The sequence below is a fragment of the Lampris incognitus genome, chromosome 17, assembly GCF_029633865.1.
Source record: "Lampris incognitus isolate fLamInc1 chromosome 17, fLamInc1.hap2, whole genome shotgun sequence".
NCBI classification, from domain to species: domain Eukaryota; kingdom Metazoa; phylum Chordata; class Actinopteri; order Lampriformes; family Lampridae; genus Lampris; species Lampris incognitus.
In genome coordinates, this window is record NC_079227.1 from 7,515,406 (window position 1) to 7,530,291 (window position 14,886).

General features: G+C 45.4%; 1 protein-coding gene across 1 annotated transcript; it reads left to right on the forward strand.

The window, feature by feature from the left end:
- The first annotated feature begins 7,393 nt into the window (after window positions 1-7,393).
- Window positions 7,394-13,304, forward strand: LOC130127977 (sulfotransferase 1C1-like). Its single transcript, XM_056297686.1, has 7 exons — window positions 7,394-8,079; window positions 8,330-8,458; window positions 10,596-10,693; window positions 10,817-10,943; window positions 11,141-11,235; window positions 11,394-11,574; window positions 12,726-13,304. Exons 1-7 carry the CDS (start codon window positions 7,899-7,901, stop codon window positions 12,836-12,838), a joined length of 924 nt encoding a protein of 307 aa, XP_056153661.1. The 5' UTR covers window positions 7,394-7,898; the 3' UTR covers window positions 12,839-13,304.
- Window positions 13,305-14,886: the final 1,582 nt, after the last annotated feature.

A 14,886-nucleotide genomic window follows, 5' to 3' on the forward strand; every position in this document is an offset into this window, starting at 1 on the left:
TGACCTTGGGGTCTGTTTCGTTATCTTACTATGATAGTTAATTTTTCTCTGAAGAGCTCAGGGACCGTCCCATGCTGGACTAGGAGTACTTTCCCATGCACATGATAAACTCACTCCATTGAAATGTCATCAAAGTTCCAAGGGTTTATTTTCTTCAACAGTAATGAGTAACGCTGCAGAGTAGAATTATCAGCCTGATGACTTTTGGCATGTTGTGAGTGCAAAACTTCCGAGAGACTCCAACGTGAGCAGAACTTGGTGAAAAACAACTTTTACTGAAATTCAGTTTTTCATCCAAAAATGTGTTTGTCATTCAAAATAAATGTAGGCAAAATGCTTGCTAAAAACTTTTAACTGAGGTGTGACAAAAGAAACAACATCTCTATCAGGTAGTCAGACCCAGATAGCATCCGGATGTGGGCCACGTCGGGCAATGATGCGGCACTGACGGCCTTCTTCTGGCCCTGACGAAATGGATGTGAGCCTGAAGTGGCCCAAATATGCCAAATCAAATGTGGGCCTTTTTGGGCAAAGATGCGGTGCTCTTGGCAACACGTGATCTGGATGTGACCCTGAAGTGGCCCGTGTGGTAACTGGTGAATATGGCCCAAATATCACAAAACAAATATGGCCACCTTTGGCAAATATGTGGCACATGCGGCATTGCTATGGCTTGGTTCTGGCCCAGATCTGGCAAACAGGAGCGGACCGCCCAAGTGCCATCATTCCACGCGGTATGTGGGCCGGATGAAAGTGTCGGTGTGGGACGGGTCCGGGCCACAGCAAATTTGCTATCTGGGAGACAACAAGAAGCAGGCCCAGAATCTACTTCCTGTCGGCCACGCTTCTCTCCAGCAGATAGACACAGGCTCCAGATGTTGCAACAATCAGACCAGACCACTTCCCGGACAGACAGACAGAAGAGCTGAAGACGGGGGAGGATCAACCCTGTAGTCTGGATACGGTCTATGTCAAGAGAAGAGGTCACATGAGGTATGTGCTACAGCTACCGCAGTAGACGGTTCACGTGATGCTTCTCAAATCTGTTCTGTGTTGTGATCCTTTCGTGTCCAGATGTTAGACTGCTGCACTGTCTGAGAATGTTTAAATCATAGACAGGAGCCATCTGTGTCACTTTTGGCTAAAGTGCCCTTTAGCTTTTGGCTAACATGCTTTTTGATATGAATGAGCATCAATATGGATGCTAACAAGCAATTTTAAGGTAGCTGATCGTTAAAGTCGCCCCCCCCCACCACCACCCATAATGCTTCTGAGGAAACGCTAACAGACTAAACTTAAAAATGTCAGACTATTGCCTTATCCTTCCTTCCTTCCATTCTGGTGGATTTGGCACCATCTAGTGGTAACAATAGTTCATTTTCATTTTGCAAATCCCAGCATTCCGTTTGAAACGAACATGATCTGAAACACGTAGAGAGCGTTCATGTGCAGGTCACAATTTCCAGCAGTGGCAGATTTTGATATAACACTGGTGTTATAAAATGTTCCACCTCCCTCGCAGACTCTGACTCCCCTCGGTGTGTTGCTTGGTTAGGTTAAACCTAACCCCTATCTAACCCTAATACCCTAATCTTAAACCCCCCCAACCCGACCCCCTAACCCTAACCCATTCACATCCAGGGGAGTCAGATTCTGCGAGGGAGTCGGAAACTTCTATGTCACCGGTAAGGGTAATCCAGCAGTAGACGGTTTATACTTTGGAGAAAGCAGAATTTCACAGCTAAAACTGATTCTGATTCTAAAGTAAAATATTTAGGGGCAATTAGCAGAACCATTTGCATTGTGTGGAGAGTTGTGTAACTGTATCTCAAGCCGTGTGGGCTTAGTAAGATTTGTAAATGTGTACAAAAAAATCTCTAAATGCGTACTTAAGATTTGTGAATGTGTACAGGGATCTGCAAATGTGCATTCAGAATCTGTGTGGCTGAAAAGTCAGAAAAGTATTTTGCTCCAAGAGCCGGAAACACGCACAAGTCATCAGTTACAACTCAGGCGGGCCCCTCGGTTGGCTCTTCTTACACATGATGTTTGCGACACTTCTGCCGTGGCAGATCTGCAGACGCGTGTGGAGATTTGTCCGTAACTCCAAGGTTTTGTCTGTCGTTATTAGGCAGGTGGTCATAATGTTTTGGCTCATCCGTGTGCACGCTAATATAGAGCTAATGCAAAGCTAATATAAACGCTCACACTGAGCTAGCATAGTCGCTGACACAGAACTGGCCGCTAAGCTAACAGGTGAGCTTTCGTTACAGGCGAGTGGTGGGAGGTGGACGGATTTTACCCGGGAATAAGACGAGCGGGTCGGTGAGGTCACGAGGGAGGAGACCGGGGTTGTGGGCTATGAACTTGAGCGCCTCATCAATCGAGGTGACGGGGAAGGAGAGCTTCAGCACCATCATCCATCGCTCAAAGGACAGGGGAGTCAACTAGAAGATCGTCTGGGGAGAGGAGAGGAGGGGGGCAGGGTCAGTATCTCAAACACATAACTGAAAAACAAAACAGAAAAGCTGTTATAAGGTGTAGGCGAAGTGCACCATAACCAAAACTGGCTCACATCCCCAAAACAGCTACATGCCTTTGAGCAAGGCACTGAAACCCACAACTTGACAACTCCTTGTGTATCATTTCTGACCAGGTTACAGTGAAGATGAAGAGTCCGCAGGATTTTCATTCAAATACCCCCCCCCCCCGCCGCCCTCGAATGCGTGTTTATTAGTACAAATATTGACGTGTCTCTATCTGCTTAGACTGGAGAGCATTCCAGTCCATCAGAAGGAAGGCAGGGAGACTCCTTGGCCCCCTGGACAGGTCACCGGTTCATCATAGGGTCCAGGTCACTGGTCCATCGCAGGGTCCAAACACATGGTTCCTTATACACGAATCATGTCTAATAGCAATTCTGAGTCTTCATTTTACCTGACATGCCTGTATCTGGACTAGTGGAGGAAAACCTCATGATGTCACATCAGAACATGCTCATTCCACCCAGAGGGGCTGGGATCAAACCCATGACCCTCTTAGTGTGAAACAATGCTAAATACTTAAGCCACCCTGCCACCCAAATCTAGATGCTCAGGTTCTCATGCCTAGTCCACACACACATACACGGGTATTTTTGAAAATGGGGATTTTCCTCCTCCTTTCTTAAAAAAAAAAAAAAAATCCCTTCCACACAAGCGCTGCTAAAACGAAACAACAACAAAAAAAACACTTCTTTGCACTCTATGCATTGCCTTTGTGCACTGCCTGGTAACACCTACAGTGCATCCGGAAAGTATATAGGTGTGCCAAGCTTGTAGCTTCATACCCAAGAAGACTTGAGGCTGTAATCGCTGCCAAGGGTGCCTCAACCAAGTACTGAGTAAAGGGTGTGAATACTTACGTACATGCAATATTTCAGTTTTTTATTTTTAATAAATTTGCAAAAATTTCTACAAAACCTTTTTCACTTTGTCATTATGGGGTATTGTGTGTAGATTGATGAGGGAAAAAAAAGGAATTTAATCCATTTTGGAATAAGGCTGTAACGTAACTAAATGTGGGGGAAGTGAAGGGGTGTGAATACTTTCCGGATGCACTGTATGTCCTATCAGACTCGAACCTAGTTTTTTTTGGCACTTACTTCCATTGTTGTCTCCTGACTAGATCCTTGTTGTATCAACTCTCAGCTGTACGTCACTTTGGATAAAAGCGTCTGCTAAATGAAACTCTAACATTGTAAACAAGGAGATAACAGGCACACAAGCTGACATCAAACAAAGGAGATCATGTCCAACAGTCTGACGTCAAACAAAGGAGATAATGTCCCACAGTCTGACGTCACACAAAGGAGACAATGTCCAACACTCTGACATCAAACAAAGGAGATCATGTCCAACAGTCTGACGTCAAACAAAGGAGATAATGTCCCACAGTCTGACGTCACACAAAGGAGATCATGTCCAACACTCTGACATCAAACAAAGGAGATAATGTCCAACACTCTGATGTCAAACAAAAGAGAACACGTCCAACAGTCTGACGTCAAACAAAGGAGATCATGTCCAACACTCTAACATCAAACAAAGGAGATAATGTCCAACACTCTGAAGTCAAACAAAGGAGATAATGTCCAACACTCTGAAGTCAAACAAAGGAGATAATGTCCAACACTCTGACGTCACACAAAGGAGACAATGTCCAACACTCTGACGTCACACAAAGGAGATAATGTCCAACATTCTGACGTCAAACAAAGGAGATAATGTCCAACAGTCTGACGTCACACAAAGGAGATCATGTCCAACACTCTGACATCAAACAAAGGAGATAATGTCCAACACTCTGATGTCAAACAAAAGAGAACACGTCCAACATTCTGATGTCAAACAAAGGAGATAACGGTGCACACTCTGTCACAAACACAATACTGTTTTCCCTGTCTGCACACCAACACTGAAAATGGTGTCCCTGAACATCTTTACCCTGGAAGAAGTTTTCAAGAAGGTCTGTTTTCAGTGACCTTGTGTGTGGACATAACGGCAAAAAGCACAGAAAGAGCTACATTTTAAAAAAGTCCCGTGTACGTGTGGACGAGGCCTCAGTGGCATATGACTGGGGACACTGAGCAGATGTTGAAGTGAATGGGAGTTGTAGTGAATTGTCAACGAGAGCTGTAGTGTGTTGCTGTGCTTAGAGTTACGGGCGGAGGGTCGACGCAGATGATAAGGAAGTGGAGGGACATGGACAAGGTCATGGCGGACAGCAGCCGGAACTTGCTCCAGGGGGACATGCGAATCAGAGACTGATTCTCAGACAAGCTGGAGTGGAGAAGTCAGATTTACCCTAAACCCACTACTGCCAAAGAGGGATTTTATTTTAACTTTGCTGCTAATAAAAACGACTTGATTGAAATGTATTTGACAGAATGAACAGACTAGGGGACTCGGTGCTCTCCTCAGCTGTTTGAAGCAGGGCAACTGTACATCTCAGTCACTGTGCAGAAGGGCATCGTACACAAGCCCTGGATGTGAAAGGGCACATTACCTGTTGAGGGTGTTGCACTTCTCAGTGGTGACCAGTATGGACTGGGCCATGGTCATGGGTGGGGAAGCCTCAAAGGTCTAAAAGTCGATTCCATGGAAGTCCTCATTTTCATCACGGCGCTTCATTAAGTGGGACTGAGGGAGGGGTGAAGGGATGGCGGGTGAGTTAAACATGCCTGAGAGAGAGAGAGAGAGAGAGAGAGAGAGAGAGAGAGAGAGAGAGAGAGAGAGAGAGAGAGAGAGAGAGAGAGAGAGAGAGGGAGCTCCTGTGTGTGCGCGTGTGTTTGGACCTACCAGCTGATGGTGACATCAGGTCCTGTGGTATCATAGATGAACCACCAGGCGGCAGCATTGACTGTAGAAGCACCAACATGTCCTGTCAAGGAAACACATGGGTAGGTCACTGGCACAGCAACATGGGGATCAAGGGTCAAATAAGTGTCATTCCATTAGAGCAAGAAATCCCAAAGTATGCCTCTAGGGGGTGCGCGAGAGGAAAATGTAATGGTAATATACCTAATAAATTATCTCTTCGTTCATCCATCTATTATCTTAACTGCTTATCCTGCTCTCAGGGTCGAGGGGGTGCTGGAGCCTATTCCAGCAGTCATTGGGCGGCAGGCGGGGAGACACCCTGGACAGGCCGCCAGGCCATCACAGGACCCCCACCCACCCCCCCATTCATTCCTAGGGACAATTTAGTACGGCCAATTGTATTTGCATAGCCCATTATCACAACTTACAAATTTGCCTCAGTATGCATTTCCCTGGGGAGGGGGAGGAGGGGGGGGGTCTCAGCTAATCAGCTGTACAGCAACAGTCTAACTTGCACGAGCTGACTTTATGTCAGTCCGTGCAGCAGCTGCCTTTGCCGCGCGCTTAGGGAGCAGAGACGCCGCCCAGCAAGGCTGACGTCAGGTACGCAGGCCGGCGTATTTGGCGCCTCCGCCCTGCAGCGATACGGGATTAAGGCCCTCGGGCGACACGCTGCGTAGCGTTGACGTCATAAACGGAGTCTCCCTCATTAGGTGGCGCAACTGCCAAATGTGCATTTAGAGAGAGGGGGGGGGGAAGGAAACCCGACGAGGCTCACCCACAACATCCGGATCCGTGCGCGCGGCCCTGACCGGATGTGACGATTGCGGCGAGACGAGCCGCATCCGCCAGCCAATCAGCCGGGCGGGCGGATACTATACGTAGAACAACGAAAACGGGAAAACGAGTCGTCTTCTGTTTAATTCTACTCCAACTGCTAATTTACAGACTAGCAGCTGGATTCCCATTTAGAAAAAAAAAACGGAAAAACGAAATAACGCGTTATTTGTTCATTATCCAAGGTGGCTGACGATTGAACTGATGGCGAACTGGCTCAACCTCCCCGGTGGTTTCCTTCCCTGCGTTACTGAGCATGCGTAAAGAGCGCGAGATTAAACGCCGGTCGACGGTCTCGCGAAACCGGAAACCGGAAGCAGCAACCCCCCCCTTCCGGATTCGAACAGAATCACCCCCTTCTCCAATGACTCCTGCACCACTGTGCTGTCTCGTTGGCTATGTGTCGTATTTAAGTTGATTGCAGCTGTGTGTGGCACCATTGCCCAAGTCAAATGGCCCCTCAGGGTCAATAAAGTTTATCTTATAGGTAACACGAGGTTATGTATGATTATCAGAATTTTCACAATTCTGGAAAACCTGCCACTTGGATTTGACCTGCAAAGACTTGTGATCCCTGACTATTACCCGGCCTCTGTGGAGCTGAAATAATTGTTTTCATGCTGCACACTACCAAGTTAAGCTTTTTGAGGATGCCTTTTGTAAAAGCAAACCCTTAATGTTACGTTTCTTAACCGCAGTGGACAACGACAGTAACAAACAAGAACGCTCCTAAGCACATAAATTATTTCATCGTTGCAAACTTGGAGCTGGAATGAGAGCAGAATATAAAAAAAAAAACCCTGTCCTTATCTCCTATTGGCTCAGAGGGGTGACTTTAAAACTTAGGGTCCAAAGTTGAGTTTTCTGCAGGGGAGTGTCTGCAAATTTTCTGTCTCTCGGTCAACTGTAAAATATGGAAGCGACAAACTGTTACTTCCATGATTGTGGGAAGAAAAGTGCCATTTAGACCGTTTATTTTTCTTCCAGCTAACCGAGCCAAAGTTATCATTTTAGTCTAACTCACATCTGGTTACTGTTGTTGGTGCCATGGTGCATGTTTTCCCACCCCGGTTTATCCTGTCGGTTCATTCCATTCTCTGTGTGGAATGCAGAAAAATCTTTCAGACCCTCCCTCTTCCCTTCCTCCAATTACAGATCCTGCATAAGAAAATAATGTTTGGGGCAAAAGTGGAAGTCAGCCACAACTGGGAGAGTTACATAAGAGCACTTTGGTCCAATAGTCGTGTCTGTGAGACGCCCAGTTGAAAGCTAGCAGACGAAAAGCTCAGACAAGCACTCAGGCGAAGGCAGGGGGGGGTTTATGAACATAGAAGGAGGGCAGAGACAGGAAGACCAAAGCACTCAGGATTCGGGAGGGGTCGTATTTCGGAGAACTTAGTCAAGGAGCGTTGCCCTGAATCTCTCTGCGGAAAGGAAAGGATCAAGAGGAGCTCACAGAAGGGCACATCCTAAAGACGCAGCCCTTCTCAAAAGCATAACAGGTGAAGATAATGAAAAAGACCATAGTGGGAGGGTAGTAAGGAAAGAGGGTGAAGGGTCCGTGAAGGGTCAGAGTACACAGAGAACAAACACATCTCAAACGGACTCAAAGTCACAGAAGAAGAAAGGAGCTGAGCACAGAGGCTGAAGCACACATTTCTGTAAGGTTGCAGTCTAGCGGAGACGGTCTCAGCGTCGACCATGTCAGAAGGGGGGAATACATCTTACATTGACTCCATCCAGAGGGCTGCCATTGAGCGCTTCCCTCTCATCAATGTGAGAGGCGTCCCTCTCATGAGCTACATCGCCAACAACTTTGACTCCATCTGGGATTTCAAGCCCGACCCCTCTGACCTTCTGATCGCCACCTATCCCAAAGCAGGTACGGGTGCTTGTCGGAAAGCACTGCTATTTCTTTAATGCAGTTTCTAGGGACCGGTTTTAGCCTCCATCTTCATCCGAGCCCATCCGTCTTTGGTTTGTAACCTCTGGTAGAGTAACACAATGTGAGGTCAGGAGTGAGAAGAGAGCAGGAGCTAGTGTGTGTCCTCCTGGTGGGTGGGATTCAGTGGGTTGAGTATATGCCAGACCAACGAGTTCAGAGTTTTACTGGGTTCTTGTTTGCACCTGAGGAACCACATGGACCCAGGAGATTGTGGACCTGCTTCTTCACAACGGAGACGCCGAGATCTGCAGGAGAGCACCCACCCCCGAGCGCATCCCATTCCTGGAAATCTTTTCTCCTCCACCGATCCCCTCAGGTCTGTCCAGCTGCCTCCATCTTAGTTTCTATTACTTTAGTTTCAACAAGCTCATTCTGTTTCATTTTAGTTAATTGCACTGTAACTGTATGTAGAAGTGGTCAAACTCTCAGAAAACAGAATGTTTAAAATGAAGCAGCTAATCCACATGCGTGAGAGGAAATCACCTCACTTTAAAAGACAAATAATAGAAAGAAACCAGGAACAACGATGAATTCAGCAGACCAGCAGTGGCGGCTTTGAAACTGCCGTTCTTTACCTGCACAGAACCCACCAAGAACCTGGTGTTATTCTTGTGCTTCTCACAGTCAGTTCAGACAGGGCCCAAAAACCTGCATGATCTCTTCTTGTAAGTCACTTCCTCCACTGTAATCAGGTATATATGAAATTAATAACCCATAAGTGGCCCGGTACCAGTCAGCCATATTAATATTTACCGCCACTGTTTCCACGGGCGGCAGAGAGATCTGCAACTTGGAGTTTGTGACGAAGTACATTTTAAAACCCATAAGCAAACCGTATCGAAAAACAACAAATTCAACCCACAGTCATCGGACTGCCTAAATATTTCACTTTAGAATCAGAATCAGTTTTAGCTGTGAAATTCTGCTTTCTCCAAAGTATAAACCATCTACTGCTGGATTACCCTTACCGGTGACATAGAAGTTTCCGACTCCCTCGCAGAATCTGACTCCCCTTGATGTGAATGGGTTAGGGTTAGGGGGTCGGGTTGGGGGGGGTAGGATTGGGGGGGTTAAGATTAGGGTATTAGGGTTAGATAGGGGTTAGGTTTAGCCTAACCAAGCAACACGCCAAGGGGAGTCAGAGTCTGCGTGGGAGGTGGAACATTTTATAACACCAGTGTTATATCAAAATCTGCCACTGCTGGAAATTGTGACCTGCACATGAACGCTCTCTACATTCTAAAACCCATAAGCAAACCGTATCGAAAAACAACAAATTCAACCCACAGTCATCGGACTGCCTAAATATTTCACTTTAGAATCAGAATCAGTTTTAGCCGTGTTGCTTCCAAACCAGATTTGGATTCTGGACTGCGAGGTGAAACAGTGAGTCAATGATATTTAGGAATCCTTCTTTTGTTATTTGATGTCGTTGTATTTTTGATGGAAAGCGGGCCTGATGGCTTACCGGCATCACCTCATGCTCTCCTCCAGCCAGCTAGAGCCTGGTGGCATTGAAGTTGAACCCAAATCAGATTGAAATTTTCATGTCAAAAAAAAAAAACAACAACAAAAAAACCACATTGTTATGTGTTTGTAAATTATTCCGTGACTTTGTCATTTGTAATGTTTAATAATTTTTTTATATTTTGTGTACTTTTACCCGCAACTGTTCTCAAATGTCTCCAGAACTGCGCTGTATGTTAAAGTTTGTCTGATGACATCAATAGTATGGGGGGGGGACAACCGAGAGAAGCTAAACTAGGTGGAGAACTTTCACAAAGAGAAAAACAAACGCTGAATTCTACCATTTCTCCTTCTTTCAGTGGAAAGACTACAAAACAATGAAGGAAACTGGTGATGCTAGAAGGTATTGGTGTTTAAATTTCACTCTGGCTTTGAGGGTGAAGAGTGGGTAGTCACTGTTTAGCTTCCATGAACCACCTAATCCCCCCTACGCCTATGGCACTAGATAGCCAATCTACTACAAGTATCATGCTGCACAATATTGTGATGATAATTGTCTCATAGTCTGGACTTTGAGTCAGGAACAGAATGGAGGAATCTCTTAGTAGAGTCCAGTTCATTTGTGTAGCCCTAAATAACAGTTACCGTGTGAAAGGGATTCAAATTCAGAGTGAAAAACAGGGAGACACAGTAAACGATGATACCTTCGATCCTTGACTTTGGATGGGAAAAACTCCACACTAAAACTTGTTTTCCAGAAGAAAAAAAAACAAACAAGTGAAATCTCAGGAGGAGCATCAGAGGAGGAATCCCTCTTCCAACACTGCCTGGCACGCCGTGGTTGTCGAGAGGCCTGAGAAGACAACGAGGGAAACAGATTTAGAAATGAAAACTTAATGGCTACACTTAAGTTATGACAAAACAATGGAAAAAAAAACAAATCCTCAAATGTGGATGAAACCCATATTTCAAATATATCTTTTCAGGTCTTGAGCTTTTGAGCAAAATGGATCCTCCCAGAGTCATCAAGACCCATCTCCCCTTTCAGCTCGTTCCTCCTGGGTTTTGGGAAAACAAATGCAAGGTGAGATCTGAATGTCTGAGAGATTCGATCCAGGCCCCTAAAACCAACCAGGTAAAGGTGGGTGGTGCAAGTCATCCATCCATTTCAGCCTATCCTGTCTCTCTCTTCTGATCCGGTCTCCAGACCATCTATGTGGCCCGCAATGCAAGGGACAACCTAGTCAGCTACTATCACTTTGATCGAATGAACAAGAGCCAACCTGATCCTGGACCATGGGAGGGCTACATCCACAAGTTCATGAGAGGAGAGTGTAAGCAGAATGACCACACATTCCTACATCTGAGCCTGTTTCTGACAAAGCACGTGCAGCTCTGTATTTTGTACAGGGAGGCAACTTTTGATGACATGTGGGGTATAAAACAGACCCGTGGTGGCGCCACTTTACAGTCAGTCCTACAGTTGATCCACGTGGTTTGCTGGAATGACGACAGTGCTCTGTTTCCACAGTAAGCTGGGGTTCGTGGTATGAACACGTAAAGGGTTACTGGAAGGAGAGAGAGGAAAGAAACATCCTTTACCTTTTCTACGAAGACATGAAGGAGGTGAGCAGGTTTCCGTATCGACTGAATCACACTGACTCGTTTTTTTAAGAACACGCAAATAAACTTGAGGTCTTTCTCACGTGCACATGTACAAGTTTATAAAATGCAATTCTCATCTCTATCACGCGCACACACACGCAAACCTTCTACTTACCCAGAATCCTCGGCGGGAAGTGGAACGCATCATGCGCTACCTGGACCTGTCCCTCGCCGATGACGTCATCGGCCGCATTGTGGAGCTGACCTCCTTCAAGAGCATGAAGGAGAACCCGATGGCCAACTACACTTTCATCCCCGAACCTCTCTTTGACCACAGCATCTCTCCCTTCATGAGAAAAGGTCAGTCCCTCACGTATCCTCCATTGCCTTGTCCTAAAAGAACGCGGGCGCCCTCTGGCGGCTCCTCTCCGCGCCACCTGTCGCTTGTTGAGTCATACACAACTTCAGGTTTCCTGGTTATTCTCAGGTAGCCAACGTTGCGACGATATCTTCCCAACTGTTTAACATTTATTTACAGTTTTCCCCCACATCTAAGTTAATCTGCCCCCCCCTCATTGATATAGCCATGGGGGGGGAGTCGGGGGGGTCGTTTGACCTACCCTCAAAGGTCCGAAAAGACCAACTAAAGTATATGTGAAACCAAGCAGCAGTTACCTAAGGATAAAAATAAGCTCACAGTCTACATTTGGCCCTGAAACTTCCATTAATTGGCAATCCTTCCACTAAATTACAAGTTTTATGGTAAAGTTATGGCGTCATAGCTGCCTTGCATAATCTGCTCCTGTATTTTCACACAATGTGTGTCTGGTGTGTGGTGTGTGTCTGTGTGAGAGTCTATAAACGGCCAAACTAAAGCACTTGGGGCCTTGATTCTTTTTGGAGGTTATTGGGGATGATCGGGGGCACCTATGAAAAATAGCAGATAATTAAAATTATGCGTAATTAATTATGCATAAATATGCAAAATATGCATTTTTCTAAAAATGGCTAAAAACCACTTTTCTCGGCATTTCAGATGATTCTGAGCATCTTTGATTTTTTTCACCTATATAAAAAAAAATTCTGGGACTTAGAAATTTTTTGGCATTATGCAAAATATATGCATTTTTGCAAAAATTCACTTATGATCCTCATTTTTTTTGGAGGTGGTAGGTATTGTTCCAGAGAGGACCAGAAAAATAGCAGAAAATCAAAATAATTATGCATAATTACGCACAATTATGCAGAATATGCATTTTCTAAAAATGGCTAAAAACCACTTTTCTCGGCATTTCAGATGATTCTGAGCATTGGGGGGGTGGAGTGGGGGAGGGGGTTTTAGGGGCGGTTAGCTGGCAGGATGAAGAGGAGGGAGATTTAGACGGACAGGTGGAGAACCAAACCGCTACATTGTAGCGGGGTTCTTCTAGTCTGTCTCGTGCAGGTGACAGGCCGGCTTGCACGCGGTGTCCTGTGCTCACGACAGCCCTGTGTTTCTGTTCATCTCGCAGGTGAAGTGGGTGACTGGACCAACCATTTCACCCCTGAACAACTGCGGATGTTTGAGGAAGATTATGAAACGCAAATGGATGAATTCGACATCCCCTTCAGGACCAATATTTAACCGCAATTCACACCCCCCTCACCCAAATCAGTTCAGTGTTAAACCAAACAACCATGAAATGTTCACTGTACAGCACTCAGGAAAGAGAGTCATCACTGTCGGGTGTCCGTGTGAATAAGAACAACTTGTTATTACGTCACACCTGGTTTATTAACCGTGATATTGGGGCTGCAACACATTTATCCACACGGCAGACACTAACTTGGCAACGCGCATGCGCAGGGTTACTTGCTATACCTACGGTGTGTGCGATGGCTCAAAATAGACCACTGTGAACAGTGACTGGTCTACAGTCGCCGATCATTCCAACTCCCCAACTGACTTCGTCCACCCATGATCTTGACAGAGATCCACAGGATAAATGAAGCAGTTTCGTGTTATTTGATGATCAATAAAGATATACTACACAATTCCGTTTTTTTACTGTGTCGTGTGGTGACCCACATCTATATATCGAGAGACATTCACCTAAGAGGACGGTGTACCTTTAAGGGAAGAGGCGAGGGGTCCGATAATGCACTTCCGCTTCCGGTTCACAGTCCGTTCAGTGTCGTTGTCAGATGTATGACATGCTAATTTGGAGCTAGTAAACTACCTCGACTACGTCTACTCTCACGTCTCCTGTCTCGTTGTTTTCGAACTCCACAGTCGTCACTTTATTGCGTATTATCACGTAAACGATCAATAAGACCTAGAATGTTGAAGTGAATGGACGTTTCCGCTCACATCCTGGCACCTATATCGGCGTATGACGTCAAACTAAGACCGCACACCGGTCAACGCACGAGAATCTTCTACCCAGAGTCAAACACGTGGAAATGAACAAGAGACACAAAAACACAACAGCTGAGAATCTCCAAGTTTAACAAAAAGAAGAAGAAAAAGGAGAAGAAGTAGAAGGAAAAAGACCCCTTCAATGCATACCTTGTGTAAACTACTAATAACACACGTTAGCCCCCTAGCTAATGGGTCTGACCCTGTAGCCGAGCGGTTAGTGATGCCGCCTTGTGGCGCAGTACACGCCGTATCGAATCCCGCACCGGGCAAGAAAATAACCGCTTACACTAATTAGCTTATTTGCAAGGCATAGCTAGCGGTAGCTACTGTACAGACACTTGTAATAACCGTGTAACGAACATTTACATGGTTTTAGAACGGCATTATGTTTATGTATACTTGCTATGCTATCGTTATAACGTTATATTTGGAAGATGACGCAATACAGTAGTCTACAAAGTTACACTCGCCCCATATACGGTACATCTGACAACGAATGAGTAACGTTAGGCTAGCTAGCTAGCAAGGTAGCTAGCTAAGCTACACAATAGTCTACGACACTCGCCCAATTAGTGTTACAGTAAGACAGACAAGGCTAAAAACGGTAGCTAACTCACAGCAAATACATCCATTATTCCAGCTGTGTAACTTACTTGGATTTCTGCAATAAATGAAGCTCGAATATAGATAGATAGATAGATAGATAGATAGATAGATAGATAGATAGCTATCTATCTCTCTGTCTGTCCATCTATCTATCTATCTATCTATCTATCTATCTATCTATCTATCTACTAGCTAGCTAGGTAGGAATACATCGTAGCAAGATCGATAATAAAGTCTCAGCAAAATAGCACAAACTCAAGCCAAGTAGCTAGCAGGAGGGGGTGAAAGAATGGCTTCTCCGTGGTTTTATAGCACCTCACTACGGACACGCCCTATATGCAAATTGACTGGCGTCTATGTATCCACCGGCACAATTTATCATTGGACACCATCTCCAGTCAATCACAGATCTCTCTCTGGAGGCCGCAGACGCGCTGTTTTTTGGCCACTGAATTTCTCCGTAGTCACATTCCATCTCGGAGCATAGCCCATCAATAGGAATTTTCAAATTTTGATGTCAATGTCACTTTAAAAGTTCACTGTGCAGCACTGAGGAAAGAGTTTTATCGCCGATCATTCTAATTGCCCAACTGACCTTTTCGACCTATGATCTTGACAGAGATCCATAGAATAACTGAAGCAGTTTCATGTTATTTAATGATCAA

What these genes read in the sequence shown, in the direction of transcription:
- LOC130127977 (XM_056297686.1), top strand. Translation starts at nt 7,899, where the DNA reads ATGTCAGAAGGGGGGAATACATCTTACATTGACTCCATCCAGAGGGCT. An exon ending in TCCTCCACCGATCCCCTCAG is followed by an intron (nt 8,459 to 10,595) that starts GTCTGTCCAGCT and finishes ATATCTTTTCAG; the next exon opens with GTCTTGAGCTTTTGAGCAAA. An exon ending in TCTACGAAGACATGAAGGAG is followed by an intron (nt 11,236 to 11,393) that starts GTGAGCAGGTTT and finishes CTACTTACCCAG; the next exon opens with AATCCTCGGCGGGAAGTGGA.